Source organism: Parus major, chromosome 1A (assembly GCF_001522545.3).
Source record: "Parus major isolate Abel chromosome 1A, Parus_major1.1, whole genome shotgun sequence".
Classification (NCBI taxonomy): Eukaryota; Metazoa; Chordata; class Aves; order Passeriformes; family Paridae; genus Parus; species Parus major.
Genome location: NC_031773.1, coordinates 41,628,028 through 41,640,954, shown reverse-complemented (window position 1 = coordinate 41,640,954; position 12,927 = coordinate 41,628,028). Strand labels below are relative to the sequence as shown.

The window sequence follows — 12,927 nt, the reverse complement described above, 5'->3', positions numbered from 1 at the left end:
AAAATCCAAAAATCCAAAAATCCAAAAATCCAAAAATCCAAAAATCCAGCTTGAACTTAAATTGTGCTAGAAACCTAGTACATGGATGTGTAAAGCAGAAGGGATGATTTTATGATGAAAACTCTGGATTGGAACTTAGGAGAAATGTGTGAGTCCCTCTTCTGTGTCCTGCAAGAGGGATGAAGAAGTGTGACTGAGCTCCTGCTTCCATGGTTCTAACTACTTATCTCACAAGGATGTGATGGAGTTTTATGCAGTGAAGTTTTAAGACTAACAGTTGTGGGTACTTGTGTTATGTAGTTTGATAAAGTTTCAGACAGTGTTCCTAATAATATCATTTATTCAGTGTTTCATCCTTTAAAGAAAAACTGGTGCCTATGGAGGTGCACAGTATGCATCTACACCAGGATTAGTCATTTAACTCATCAAAATATTCAGTGTCATAAGCAGAAGTTGAATGATATAATGATAATTATGATTGTTCACATCACATGGCAAACTTTTTCTTTTATTTTTATTTAACCTAGCTCACACATAATTCTGAAAATTAACCTGGTCTGTTCTGCAACAGCAGTGTAGAGAAGCAATCAGCCCAATAAAGATAAATATGTTTGCAAGTTTAACACTTTTTGTTTGTGTGTTTCCTTTTTTTTTTTTTTTAACTTTTTCAGACTGGGTCTCAGTTTCAACAGTATTTCTTCAGTTGAGAATGGCTCTCTTAACAATGTACCTCATCTGAGGGAGCTCCACTTGAACAACAATGAGCTCGTCAGAGTACCCAGTGGACTGGGTGATCACAAATATATACAGGTAAAGTTTATCATGCTCTCTCAGGGAGCAATGGTTGAAAGATTCTTAATGATATTTGTGTGTTTATTCAGTCTTGAACAGGAACATGCACAATTTTTTTAACTTGATGCAAGTTTCATAAATGCTTGGTTTATGAAGGAAATGAATGCAACAGGAAGACTTACTCTGAATTTTTTTTGGAAATGGTTATGAAGGTGTATAGATCTGGAGGGGTATGTTTGTTGTCCCTGTGTGTCTGAGGGGCCACAACAAATATGGGATTATTTGTGTACCTTAGTTTTGATTTTTTTTTTTTTTCATTTCTAGTAAGTGACATTTTGCAACCTTTCCCAATAACCTTTCTTTTGTTATCTCACAAAACAGCGCCATCAGGAGGGCAAATAGACAAAATAGGCATTTCACATCACTAGTATTTTTGAAGTCCTTTGGCCAGATATCTAGAAATATTTCCTCTTGGGAACAATTTAAATCAGTCTGCACCCAGACTAAGATTTTACAGGAAAGAAAGCTCCCAAAGAATGAAGACTCCCAAATGTAAATTACCCCCTGCATTTGGCTTGGAAAAAAATTTCAAGAAATAGTAAATCTGGAGCAGAATAATATTCATCAGCTACTTTAAATCATCATTAGTGTTTACTTTGGCTCTGAGTCCTGTATAGTTGCACTCATGAGAATGCAAATATTAGAGCTGGAGAGAAACCAATTAGCATCAAATACATTCTCTGTGTACAGCACATGCTCCTGAGCCACTGTGCTGTATTAATAATTTCACATCTTTGGCTCCTCTTTTGGTTACAGTACTATCAGCTGAAAGTAATATTTTTAGAATGTCTTGCACAGATTCTGCCCTTTCTGTAGAAATTATGTCAATTGGGTGTATGCTAGGTATTTCAAAAGGCAAACAGAGTCAAGGACTTGTTTGGAAAGAAGACATATTTGTATAATGCTGCCAAAACACATCTGAAGCATTTAATAGGAAATAATTTATCTTATTTGCCACGACAGCTCAATTTCTCACTTCAGTACTCGTATGCTTTTCAGGTGGTTTATCTTCATAACAACAAAATCGCTTCCATTGGGATCAACGACTTCTGTCCTCTTGGCTACAACACCAAAAAGGCCAGCTATTCTGGTGTCAGCCTCTTCAGCAACCCCGTGCAGTACTGGGAAATCCAGCCCTCGGCATTCCGGTGTATCCACGAGCGCTCCGCAGTACAGATCGGCAATTACAAATAGGTGTCTAAAGACGGGGTTCGGTTGTGCTCCAGCTAAACTATCTGTCCTTATAGGCCTGTTCAAAAAAACCTTGCTAACAATTAACGCCAAATGCCAGAAACTTCACTTTAAAGTGGAGGTGATCCATTGATGTAGAATAAATGAGACATTACAGATGTACAAGGGAGAGCATACCATCAATAAGAATTGCCAACTGTGCTTTAAACTGACTTATTTCAGCCTTCTTCTCCAGCATGCTTTCTGTGGCATTTTTCAGTTTGCTGAATGCTGCAGGTTTTCAGATTCCACTGTATATGAAATTCGGAGTAAATATTTGTCAAGTTATGATATATTAAAAAAAAAAAAAATAGTGATTGAGGTTATTTTTATAGCCACACACAGAGAAAAATAACAGAGGGAAAAAAGACTCTCAAATCATCTTGAGACTTGAGAAGGTAAGAGTTACCTCCTTTAAATTTATTTCAAGCCCTGGAGGTTTAAAAATATCCACTATAACTCTAAGATAATTCTGAATGTATCTATTTAGCAGAGGCAAATAAAGTTGTTGCTAATGTCATTATTTTTGGAAAAATAAAATAAATTCGTATTGTACACATAGTTCTTTAAAGTTTGCCATTCTTCTAGAGCAATGCTATTCAGAACTAGCCTAACATCATCCTAATGAATAAAATATTGAGTAGTCTGCAGTAAAAAACTTGTAACCTATATCTGGAGCTCGTTGACTAAATTTCTCTAGTGCAAATCCTTCTCACCTTAGTCACAAGAGCAGTTTTATGACTTGACTGCCTTGCAGACTATGGTATAAGGGTTTAGTAATCATTATCAATCCATGTATTTATCTAAACAAAAAAACTATAACAGTTTTCACTTGTTCTGCATTGTACATTTGTCAGCATCCTTTACTGGTTTTGATTTAAAAAAAAAAAAAGGAATTAATTGTGAAGTAGAGATATGCAGGCTCCCCCGACTGACAAATTTGTGGGATTTTGACTGTAGAAGCAAAACCTTAAGTCTAGAAATATATGAAGTGGAATAACTGCAATTGTGGACATTGCTGGGACATCATTTGTAGATGTATCTATTTAGAGTGATGTGGACCCCTTTGTAAATTGGGATTCTTCAGCCCATACTAGTGGGTAGGAAGCACATCAAAGGCAGGCTGCACATTTCTACTGTCAATCTTCAAAGCTAAACATATACTCAATAAAAACATCACCTGAAAAGAAACTTCTGCAGACTCTTAATACTCCAAGGTCAGTCTCTCTAATTTGTAAAACTTATATGTCATTTATATTAAAGAATAATGTAATACAGGCAAACTCCAAAGTGTTTGTCTTTCTTATTTTGTTTTGATAGAATAACATCAGTGTGTCAGAACTTCAATTAAGTCTTGGAAATTGAATATCTTTGGCATGGTGATAGCTAGAGTAAGAATAAGTTGTGTGAAATTCTTCTGCCTCAAGGAACTTTTTCATGCCTAACTCTCATAGGTATTTTTTTAGGAGCAAACAAATATAGTCTTTTTATAGCTTTCATTTATTCAGTAGTAAATAATAGGAAACAAGTATGACTCACTATAACCAATACAGAAAAAGCATGTCTGCACAATTCTGAGCTATCTTCTTCATATAGCAGCCAATGATTTCTCTGCTTTCTATCTGTTTTTCTTCTGGGTTTCACATTTTCAGAGAGTTATTTTTAAATGAAACAAACAGTGCATGATATCTTTCTGTCACAGGAGGGAAAACACCCCAGAAAATCATCACTTATGTTTTTTTTCCTTTTGGTTATTGGTTGGATATCAGCTATTCTGCAGAGAGAGACCTCATGCAAAAACTAAGCACTAGCATTTCAAGCAAGAACAAAGGTACTGTCTTAGCCTGAAAACTCCACAGAATTTGCATGAACATGGTTACAGAAAGAGATTCAGACCAAAAATAACAATTGCATAAAGCATCATATAAACATATGCACAAACTTGCCATTTCTCCATCCGTAGTTTTAACATCTACTAAGGCTTTTCTTTCAAATCAGAGCAAACTTTAAGTCCAGAAGAAAATATCTGAGCCTGGTCCTCATCTGAAATACCTGTGATATGTCCCCTATCAAGCTTGTTGCTTGCTGCTAAAGCATAAGTTAGTCCTCATAAAACACATTCATTTCTAACAACCAAGGGCTCCAAATATAGCAGGATTTTGCTGATTTCCAGTCTTTCTCAATGAAACAGAGTAAGCAAATCCTATAACAAGAGACCTAAGCAAGATCATGACAAATCTGAAAGGTAAACACGCTGTTGGTTTTCCATAAATTGTACAGCCACACCAACAGTGTTTGGTGGATGGGATTTTCTATCCACACACAGCATCTGCAGAGACTTCAAAGCAGTGGGAAGCCCAATACTTTTAAAACAGCTTTTCATATAAATAAAGAACAGATGGTTCTTCCACTTAAAAACAGAACAAGGAAAAAAATAAAAGGGAAAAAAAATAAAAACCAAAAACCAAACACAAGCAATCTATAAACAATTGGGTGGAAAGAAATAAGAGAATTAAAGTAGAAAGTCTTTGGACCCTGCAGTTCATCCTCAATTTCTTCATAAAGTATGAAGACAGCAAATGGTCACAAGTGTTGCACTCAAACACAGAAAGAATAATACCCTTGTTTCCTGGTGTAGCCTAAAGCATCTTATTCCTTACAGCCAGCAAGGGTGTGGCTATCTTTTAGTCTGGTTTCTCCTACAGGGCACCAGGTTATGGACAGTTATCATATTCTCAATTACTTGTGTATAAATGACACTAAATCTAATTTCATTTCCAGGAAAGGATCAGCTCTTAAATCCTTGGCATCAGCGTGTTGCTCTCATTTCCAAGACCATATATTTTCTTCACTTACCTCCACAAACTGTTTCTAAAATTCTCTCAGCACAAGACCTGGCAACAGCTCTTTGGCCCATGATTTGCTTTGGGGTTTTTTGGGTTATTTTTTGGTTTTTTTTGGTGGTGAGGAGGAGTTGGTTTGGGTTTTTTGGGTTTTTTTTTTTGGGGGGGGACTGTTTTTTGTGTGCGTTTTTTGTTTGTTTGTTTGTTTATTTTAGTTTTTTCTCGTTTGGTTTTTGGGTTTTTTTGAGATGCTAGTAAACCACTCTGCTACAATCTATTTCTGCTTATGTTAGCTATTTTTGAAAACAGATAACATTTTCTACCTCACACTCATATGTAAAAAATATGAGAAATATGAAAAATTATGTTTGTTCAAAGCAAGCACATTAACCTAATGTATTTCATTACAATTTTCAATGCAAAATAACTAAAGAAAATTACTGACTTTCTGATCCCACCACTACTCTGAAGTGCCATCTAGTGTCACTGAGGAACAGTAACAAACAAAGTTACTGTTAATTAGAGAAAACCAGAAGATAAAAGGTTTATGAGGCTTTATGAGAAGAGGGCACTCAAATTCACATACTCTGCTGTTTTGGTTTTCTATTTGTACTAAGTCAGAGGTGCAGAGCTGTGAAATCAATAGGCTTTTTGTACACTCACAGTCAAATATGTTTGCTTTGAACAAGGATGGGTTTTTGCTCATTCTCTCTGTATGCACATATTGCTCTGAAGTCAGTTTTGCTTCACAGACTTGCCTACAACTGTGGTTTTTGGGCTTTTTTTTCACAAGAGTTGCCCTAATTTAGCTGAAAGTAGCTCATTCAATAAAAAAGAAAATAGTCATATTAGTGAAAAGTTACAGAGAAGGGGAAGTACGCTCTGTCAGGTAGATGGATGTTCAATATTACCTGCCTCATCTTCAAAATGAAATCTTGAAATTAAAAATAGTTAATGCTTTTTAGCATAAAACATATTAACAATGCTCCAGCAGCTCCGTCTGCAAAAGAACAAAGTTTCTGTGGACGTCCTGAAAAGGCACAAAAACTGTTTAGCAGTTTGGATTACACTCAACACAAACACTCAAAGAGCTAGACTCATCAATGGCTGCATTTTAAGTGACACAAACCAGCCTTTGGCCTGCTGCCCTGCTTCCTGCTCTGGAAGTTCAGCGCTGTTCGTGTGCCATAAGTGCATAAGAGGATCAGTCTGCATACAGGCACTACAGAAAGCTGTTCACCCTGCCTGTTAAACACCACGCTTTCCTTTCTGAGATAGAAAGAAGTGGTTTCTCCATAACTGCTTCGTCAGGCAGTTTTCTTTCTCAGTGTGTACATTATGCTGCTTGAAAGCTTTGGAGATTACCTCTGTGTGGGTGTCTTAAGTCAGCAGACCAGAAGAATGTTAATGCTCTGTTACTGCCTGCTTGAATTGGACTTAAATCTGCAGAAGAAAGCATGGAAAAACTATGGCAAATTTTATTTTTCTAATTAAGTATTTACTTACATATTTCACACAACTTTCCTAGACTACAGCAGAAAACTAATAACAAAATTACAACAGTGTGATGAGAAGCAGTGATGGCTGTGTTTCTATATCCACATGTGTTTCTGTAGCATGAAACACAGCAAAGAAGCTTTTGAAAAGCTGCAATAATTGTAGGTCTTGCATCTGCAAACACTTACCCACATGAATAGCTCCAATATTTTCACTTGGAGGAGCTGAAAAAATAAAGATGGGCATAAATTTTGAAAGTAAATTAAAAAAAAAAGTGCTGTCCACCCTTTAAATACAAAACACTGTTTTTAAACGAAAAACCCTGAACTGTCCAAAACATCTCTATCCAAGAAATTTTCATGCCAGGAAATGTCCCAGGTACTTCCTTTGGCTCAAACCCAGAAGGAGAGAAGGTGAATACTTGAAAATTATGATTTCTAGTAATAAATATCATGGTTTTTTGTTTAGATGCAAAAATATTTATTAATAGATTGTGTTGTTCCTAGCTTTTGGCAGATTGGGCAATAAAATATGTACTGCTTTATTCTGGATATTCCCTGGATGAAAAGAGAGAATGTACCCTAGGAAATGTCACTGATGATACAGAACTGGGGAGGGGGGCTGTTGGCTGATCAGATGAAGGCTGTGCTGCCATTCAGTGGGACCTTGATAGGCTGGAGAACTGGGCAGAGACAAACCTAATGAGGTTCAACAAGGGCAAGTTCAGGGTCCTGCATGTGGGGAGGAACAGCTCAAAGTGCCAGCACAGACTGGGGCCTGGCCTGCTTGAGAACAGCTCTGCAAGAACAGGACTGGCAGATCTGCTGGGTGACAAGCTGCCCATGAGCCAGCAGCAATTTGCAGCCAGGAGGGTCAATGATCTCCTGGGGTGCATTGGGAGGAGCGTGGCCAGCAGGTTGAGGGAGGTGATCCTGCCCCTCTACTCAGCCCTGGTGTGGCCAGTCCTGGTGCTGTGTCCAGTTCTGGGCTCCTCAGGACAAGAAAGAAAAGGAGAGGCTCCAGTGGTGGGCCACAAAAGTGATTAAGGGACTGGCATATCTCTTTTGTGAGGGAACTGAGACTGTTAATCTGAAGAAGAGAAGACTGAGAAAGCATCTCATCAACACCTGTAAAAGTCTCAAAGGTGGGTGTCAAGAGGCTGTTGCCAGACTATTTTCAGTGGTGCTCAGTGTCAAGGAGAGGAGCAGTGGCCATAAATTAAACCACCAGAAGTTTCATCTCAACATGGGGAAAAACATCTTTACACTGAGGGTGGCAGAGCACTGGAACTGGCTGTCCAATGAGGTTGTGGGGTCTCCCTCTCTGGACACAATCAAAATCCACCTGGACATGTTCCTGTGCAACCTGCTCTAAGTTGCCTTGGCAGGGGAGTTGGACTGGATGACCTCTCAAGGTCCCTTCCAATAGTGATTCTGCATAAATGATTACAATTTACAAAACCTTCTATATTCATATTTAACATGAAATCAAGCAAAATTTTTCCAACTCTTTGTGTTATTGTCTCAACAGCATTGAAGTATATATTTTGTGATAAATCATACTTACACCTTTTATTCCTTTTCAACTAGTGTGTTAAAGCATATATTATATTTGAATAAAAAAGTCTTAATTTTGTTGCTATTTTTGAAACCAGAAGTTTATAAAAGTTACATTATTGTTTCCAGATGAAGACTTTAATTGAGATAAATTAGGCTAGTCCTGCTCTACAGGGTAATTTTTAAAAGTGTTCAAATCCCTAAAGTCAGGGAAAATAGGGACCATGTGTCTGCTACTAAGTGCATGCTAGAAAGCCCTTTCAACAAGAAAAACTCAGAATCAATTAAAGTTAATCATGTAGCATTCTGATGCTGAATCCTTTAATCTTTTAATTTCAAGGTATTGAATATTTGCAGGAATCAAAAGCTTGTAAAGAATAAACCAAATTCCAGAGTGTAGAAAAAAAATGAAATTTCAAGATGCATGAAATAATCTCAACATGAAAGACAAAATAATTCTAACTACTGCTTGGCTATGCTAGAAACTCTAGACAATTCAAATGTTTCAAAAAGCTTTTTCTCTTCTGAGAATAAAGCTTCAGAGGTTTGTCCATACAAGTCATTCTAACATGGAAGGAAAACATGGATGCATTGCAATGAATTCTTGAAACAAAGCACTGACTTTGAAATGTTAGGTAACAGAGAGTGTTTGAGAGATCCTAAACCTAGACTGACTTAATATTACATCATGCCATCAAGAAAACAAAGAAAAAAGATTAGCCTTTTGGCTATATTTTAGTTTTCTATCCTTTACTGCTCATTTCCAGCACCAAATTCTTTAAAGACATGCCAATCTTTTATGTACAGAGGAGCCTCTGCATGTGTAGATTACAGAGAGATAGAGAAGATTGTGTGAATTTCTCTTTAACAGATACAGATAATTGGATTGTTACGCAAAAACTTAAATATATTAGCTCTTTACTGCTGTCATAGGACTGAATTACAACAAAGTGGTAATATTCCCTTTGAACTGCCTTGTTAGAATTCTGACACATAGGATTGTTGTGTTTCCTACATCTTAGACAGTGGGAATGGTCTCACACTATGAAAAAAAAATGCAACAGCACAAGGATTTTAGTTTATTCTGCAGAGCTGAGAAAGAAATAGCATTAATAGGAATTGAAGAAGACAGGTCTCATTTACCAAAGCTCTTCCCTACAGAGGAGGAAGCTGAGGATGCCTCCAGCCCAGCTCCACCCTCCCTCACCTTCCAAGTGGGGAATCTGAGATAAAAGAGCTTTCTAGCCCCTTGGTTACCTCATGGGCAGCTTCTGGCCTGGCATGAGAGCATGTAGTACATGAACATATGTGAACTTCATGAGGATCAGAGCAATCCCAGCATTGGTACAGACTGGGTGATGAATAGTCAGAGATCAGTCCGGCAAAAAAGGATTTTGGGATTCTGGTAGATGAATAATTGGATATGAACCAGCAGTGTGCGCTTGGCCTAGAAAATAGAACATATCCTGGGCTGCATCAGAAGCAGTGTGGACATCACGTCCAGGGAGCTGATTCTGCTCCTCTTCTCCACCTCCCTGAACCCCCACTGCAGTTATGCACACAGTGCTGGGGTCCTCAGCACAGGAAAGAGCTGACAGAGTGGGACTACAGGAGAGCCACAAGAAGGATCAGACTGCTGGAGAACCTTCCCTGCAAAGAAATGCTGAGAGAATTGTATTTGTTCCAGGGTAAAAAAGGCTAAGAAGAAACATTATTGCAGCCTTTGAAGAAGGCTTATAAGAAAAACAGGGACTTTTTACCAGGGCCTGCAGTGACAGGATAAGGTGCAATGGTTTTAAGCTAAAAGATGGTAGAATTAGGTTGGATAGGAGGAAGATATTCTTTAAATTAAGGCTGATGAGACACTGGAACAGGTTGCTCATAGAAGCTGTGGATGTCTTGTCATTGGCAGCATTCAAGGCCGGGTCGGATTGGGTTTTGTGCAAGCTGTTGCTTTATTGCAGGGGGATTGGACTGCATGATCTCTAAAGGTCCCTCTAAACCAAACCATTCTGTGATTCCAAGTGCAATATTAGGCCCCTGACTACACCAGTAGGCTCTTGCTGCCATGACCATCTCTTCCAGAACCTCTGTCCACCTAGACTTGTACCACTGATTGTCCAGGAGCTACATTTAAGCTCAATTCCTTGTCCTTTCCCTGAGCTAACAGCTGGGGTTCAGCAGGAGAGAGCAGCTGTGCAGGAGAAGGCAAGCTGAGAGCCAGCACTGACACAGGGCAGGGCAGCAGCCTCAGGATTGAGGTAACAGTGCCCCAGCACCCCATGAAACACAGCAAAGCTCCTTGGGTGACTGAAAACATCCAGCAAGAGATGTCCACTGAGAGAGCAGGCTTAAGGTCAAGCTCAGATTGCAGCTCAATAATGTAATGCCAGGTACAAAACCAGGCCCAGCATATCAGAACAGAGCCAGGACTGGGATTCAGCTGGAACACGGCTGCTGGACAATGGGTGGAGGCAGTGTGGCTGGACAATGTGGATGAGGCTGGAGTAAAATCTTCAGCATCTCCTGAGTTAATTAGCAGCCCAAACCCTGTTTTCCAAGGCCTTGGAAGGCACTTCTCTGAAAATGTTTTGATATGAGTATGTGACAAATCATTAGCAGTGGCTTTCATAAGGATTTCTTGCTAATTGGTAAACACCTCCTTCCCTTCTCCTAGCTTTGAATCAAAATGTTGTGGGCTATCACCTGTACATCTGTTCCCTACTTGCTAGAAAGAATGGCCTTCATGTGGGCTCCCTGGAAAAGTAACCATTCTGAGACAGCACATATCTGATGGCTCTCAGAATTATTCAGTTATGGTTGTGTCAAAAGGTCCATAATAATGGCAAAAAGTGAACTGCTAAAACACAGTGTAAAACCCTCCCCTTTATGAATAAAGTTATTATAAATATGTGACCCTAGGTCTCATTCTATTTTCATGAAATTGAATAGGAACAATGGGTTTGCTATACCACAACTGATTAGTCATATTATCTCTGTCTATGGGGTAAGAAAATGGTCAAAATTATAGTGTTGCTCACTGGTACTGCTGTAGCTAAGTTTGTGTCAGCAGCTCCATGTGAAACCAGCTTTTACACTTAAATATTATTACTCTGCTAAGTCTTGGATTCAGATCTTGTTTCTCAAGCATATTTGTTTCTGCTTTGAAATACACATCAATTTTGAGAAAATGGTGGAAAACATGAAATTATAATTTGATAAAATTCAAATTGTGGATCAGGGTATGTCAGAAAACCTCAGGTCCTCAATGTCTACTTTCTTATTGATATCTTAGGCTATATTCCAGAGTCTAAAGCTACATTTGAGTTATTAAGTGAAATCATGTCATTTTTGAAGTCTGGCACATGCCTTAGTCCTGTCTGTTGTAAGGCTTTCTTGCCTCTTGAAACACAGTGGCTTCATTTAAGCTCTCCATTGAGAGTGGTAAGTCCCAAACCCTGGCTAGGGAATGTTTAGCTCAGGCCAGACTCATGCAAAAACCCATTCTCATATTCTCTGTTGTCTGAATGCTTCCCTTACTAATTCTCCTCAGTCTTGTAATGTTCCCTGCAATCCTTCATGGTAAAGTTTATCTCTGGGTTTTTTATATCTTTGAACAGCTGATAATATGGCATTCTGATCTGACTGAGACTTGGGGAAAGTTACAGTATTTGATTGTAGTACTTTCCTTTCCATACCCACAGCCCAAAAGCCATTGCAAAACAAAAAGATGCAGCGTCTGTCAAAATGCTGTTCTGTTCTGTAGCATTATATATATATATATATATATATATATAATGTTATGAAAACATTAAAAGGTCTACTGAGAAGCTAAAGGGCCAGACACTGTTTCTAGTTTTTGGTCCAATTCAGTTTACCATTTCATAACCAGACACACATTTATAAAGATACACAGAAAATGAATTATCAAAATAAAATCTCTAGGTGCTTGCTGAAGTCTGAAAAAATACAGAGTGGAAAAAAGAGTTAGGCTAAGTAGACAGAGGTCTGAAATCTATGGGAGGTGGATAGGTTTAATAGGGAAATGTTTAATTCTCCTTAACACATTGCAGGATGAGGGAAAAGTTAGTGCAGCTGGGCCATTCTTGAGTTGGATGGAGATCAGCTGAGACCTTAAGAACATTTGTGTCCATTCAAAATAAGTTTATGAACACCTGTGACACAAAATGTCTTAAATAGTTTCTCTCCTTTCCAATGTATATGACTTATACAGTTATATATGAAAAGCTTTGCTTGACTGAAAAAAAAGAAAACTGTTCAGTGAGGCCGCAGGTGATGGTCTAATGGAATCAGAAAATTGTCCTCTAAGTTTTTATTTGGCCTTTCAGAGAATTGCTTATTTTGGCTTTTTTACTACTGTGATCTTTAGAGGTGGTAAGAAAACGGAAAATACCTGTGGGTTAATAGATCATGACTGCTTCCAGACTTGTACATCCCATTTTGCTTGGCTCTATTTCTGTGACATTTCATTGCAGATATTCTGCTGAATACACAGCTAAGAGAAGACTCTGGAGAAAATTGTTGGAGAATACTATTCAGGCAGTTTACACAAAGTGAGACTATTTCTCAGGAGACTGATTATTTCCTGGACTGGAGCCCCAAGGGCACAATTTAGGTTTCAAAAGATAAGTGTCTAATATCATTCTGGATTGCTTATAAGTACCTGGCATCCTGCTGCTACTTCAGGACAAGACAGATCTCCTCAGAATCTTCAGTCACGGTAGCCAGACGCCCTTGGCTGTGCTGTACAGCCCAGGGCATGTCAGAGGCAGTAAGATGTCTTTCCACCACCTGACTGAAACCCCTTGAGCACAGGCAATTGCCTAAATGCTGATGTCTTGCTATTAAGCACTGTGAAGTTCTTTGCCTTGCCATCAGCTACCATTTGAGAAGGGCACAAGAGGTAAAGTCCTCTCCCATAATCTATA

The 12,927-nt window shown here is 38.5% G+C and overlaps 1 protein-coding gene across 1 annotated transcript in view; it reads left to right on the top strand.

Moving 5' to 3' along the window:
- DCN (decorin) overlaps nucleotides 1-3,368 on the top strand; it is a 38,072-nt gene extending 34,704 nt beyond the window's left edge. The window contains exons 7-8 of the mRNA XM_015629364.3: nucleotides 672-810; nucleotides 1,852-3,368. Of these exons, the coding sequence (XP_015484850.1) occupies nucleotides 672-810; nucleotides 1,852-2,046 (334 nt within the window). The 3' untranslated portion in view covers nucleotides 2,047-3,368. The remainder of the gene's footprint in view (nucleotides 1-671; nucleotides 811-1,851) is intronic.
- Nucleotides 3,369-12,927: the final 9,559 nt, after the last annotated feature.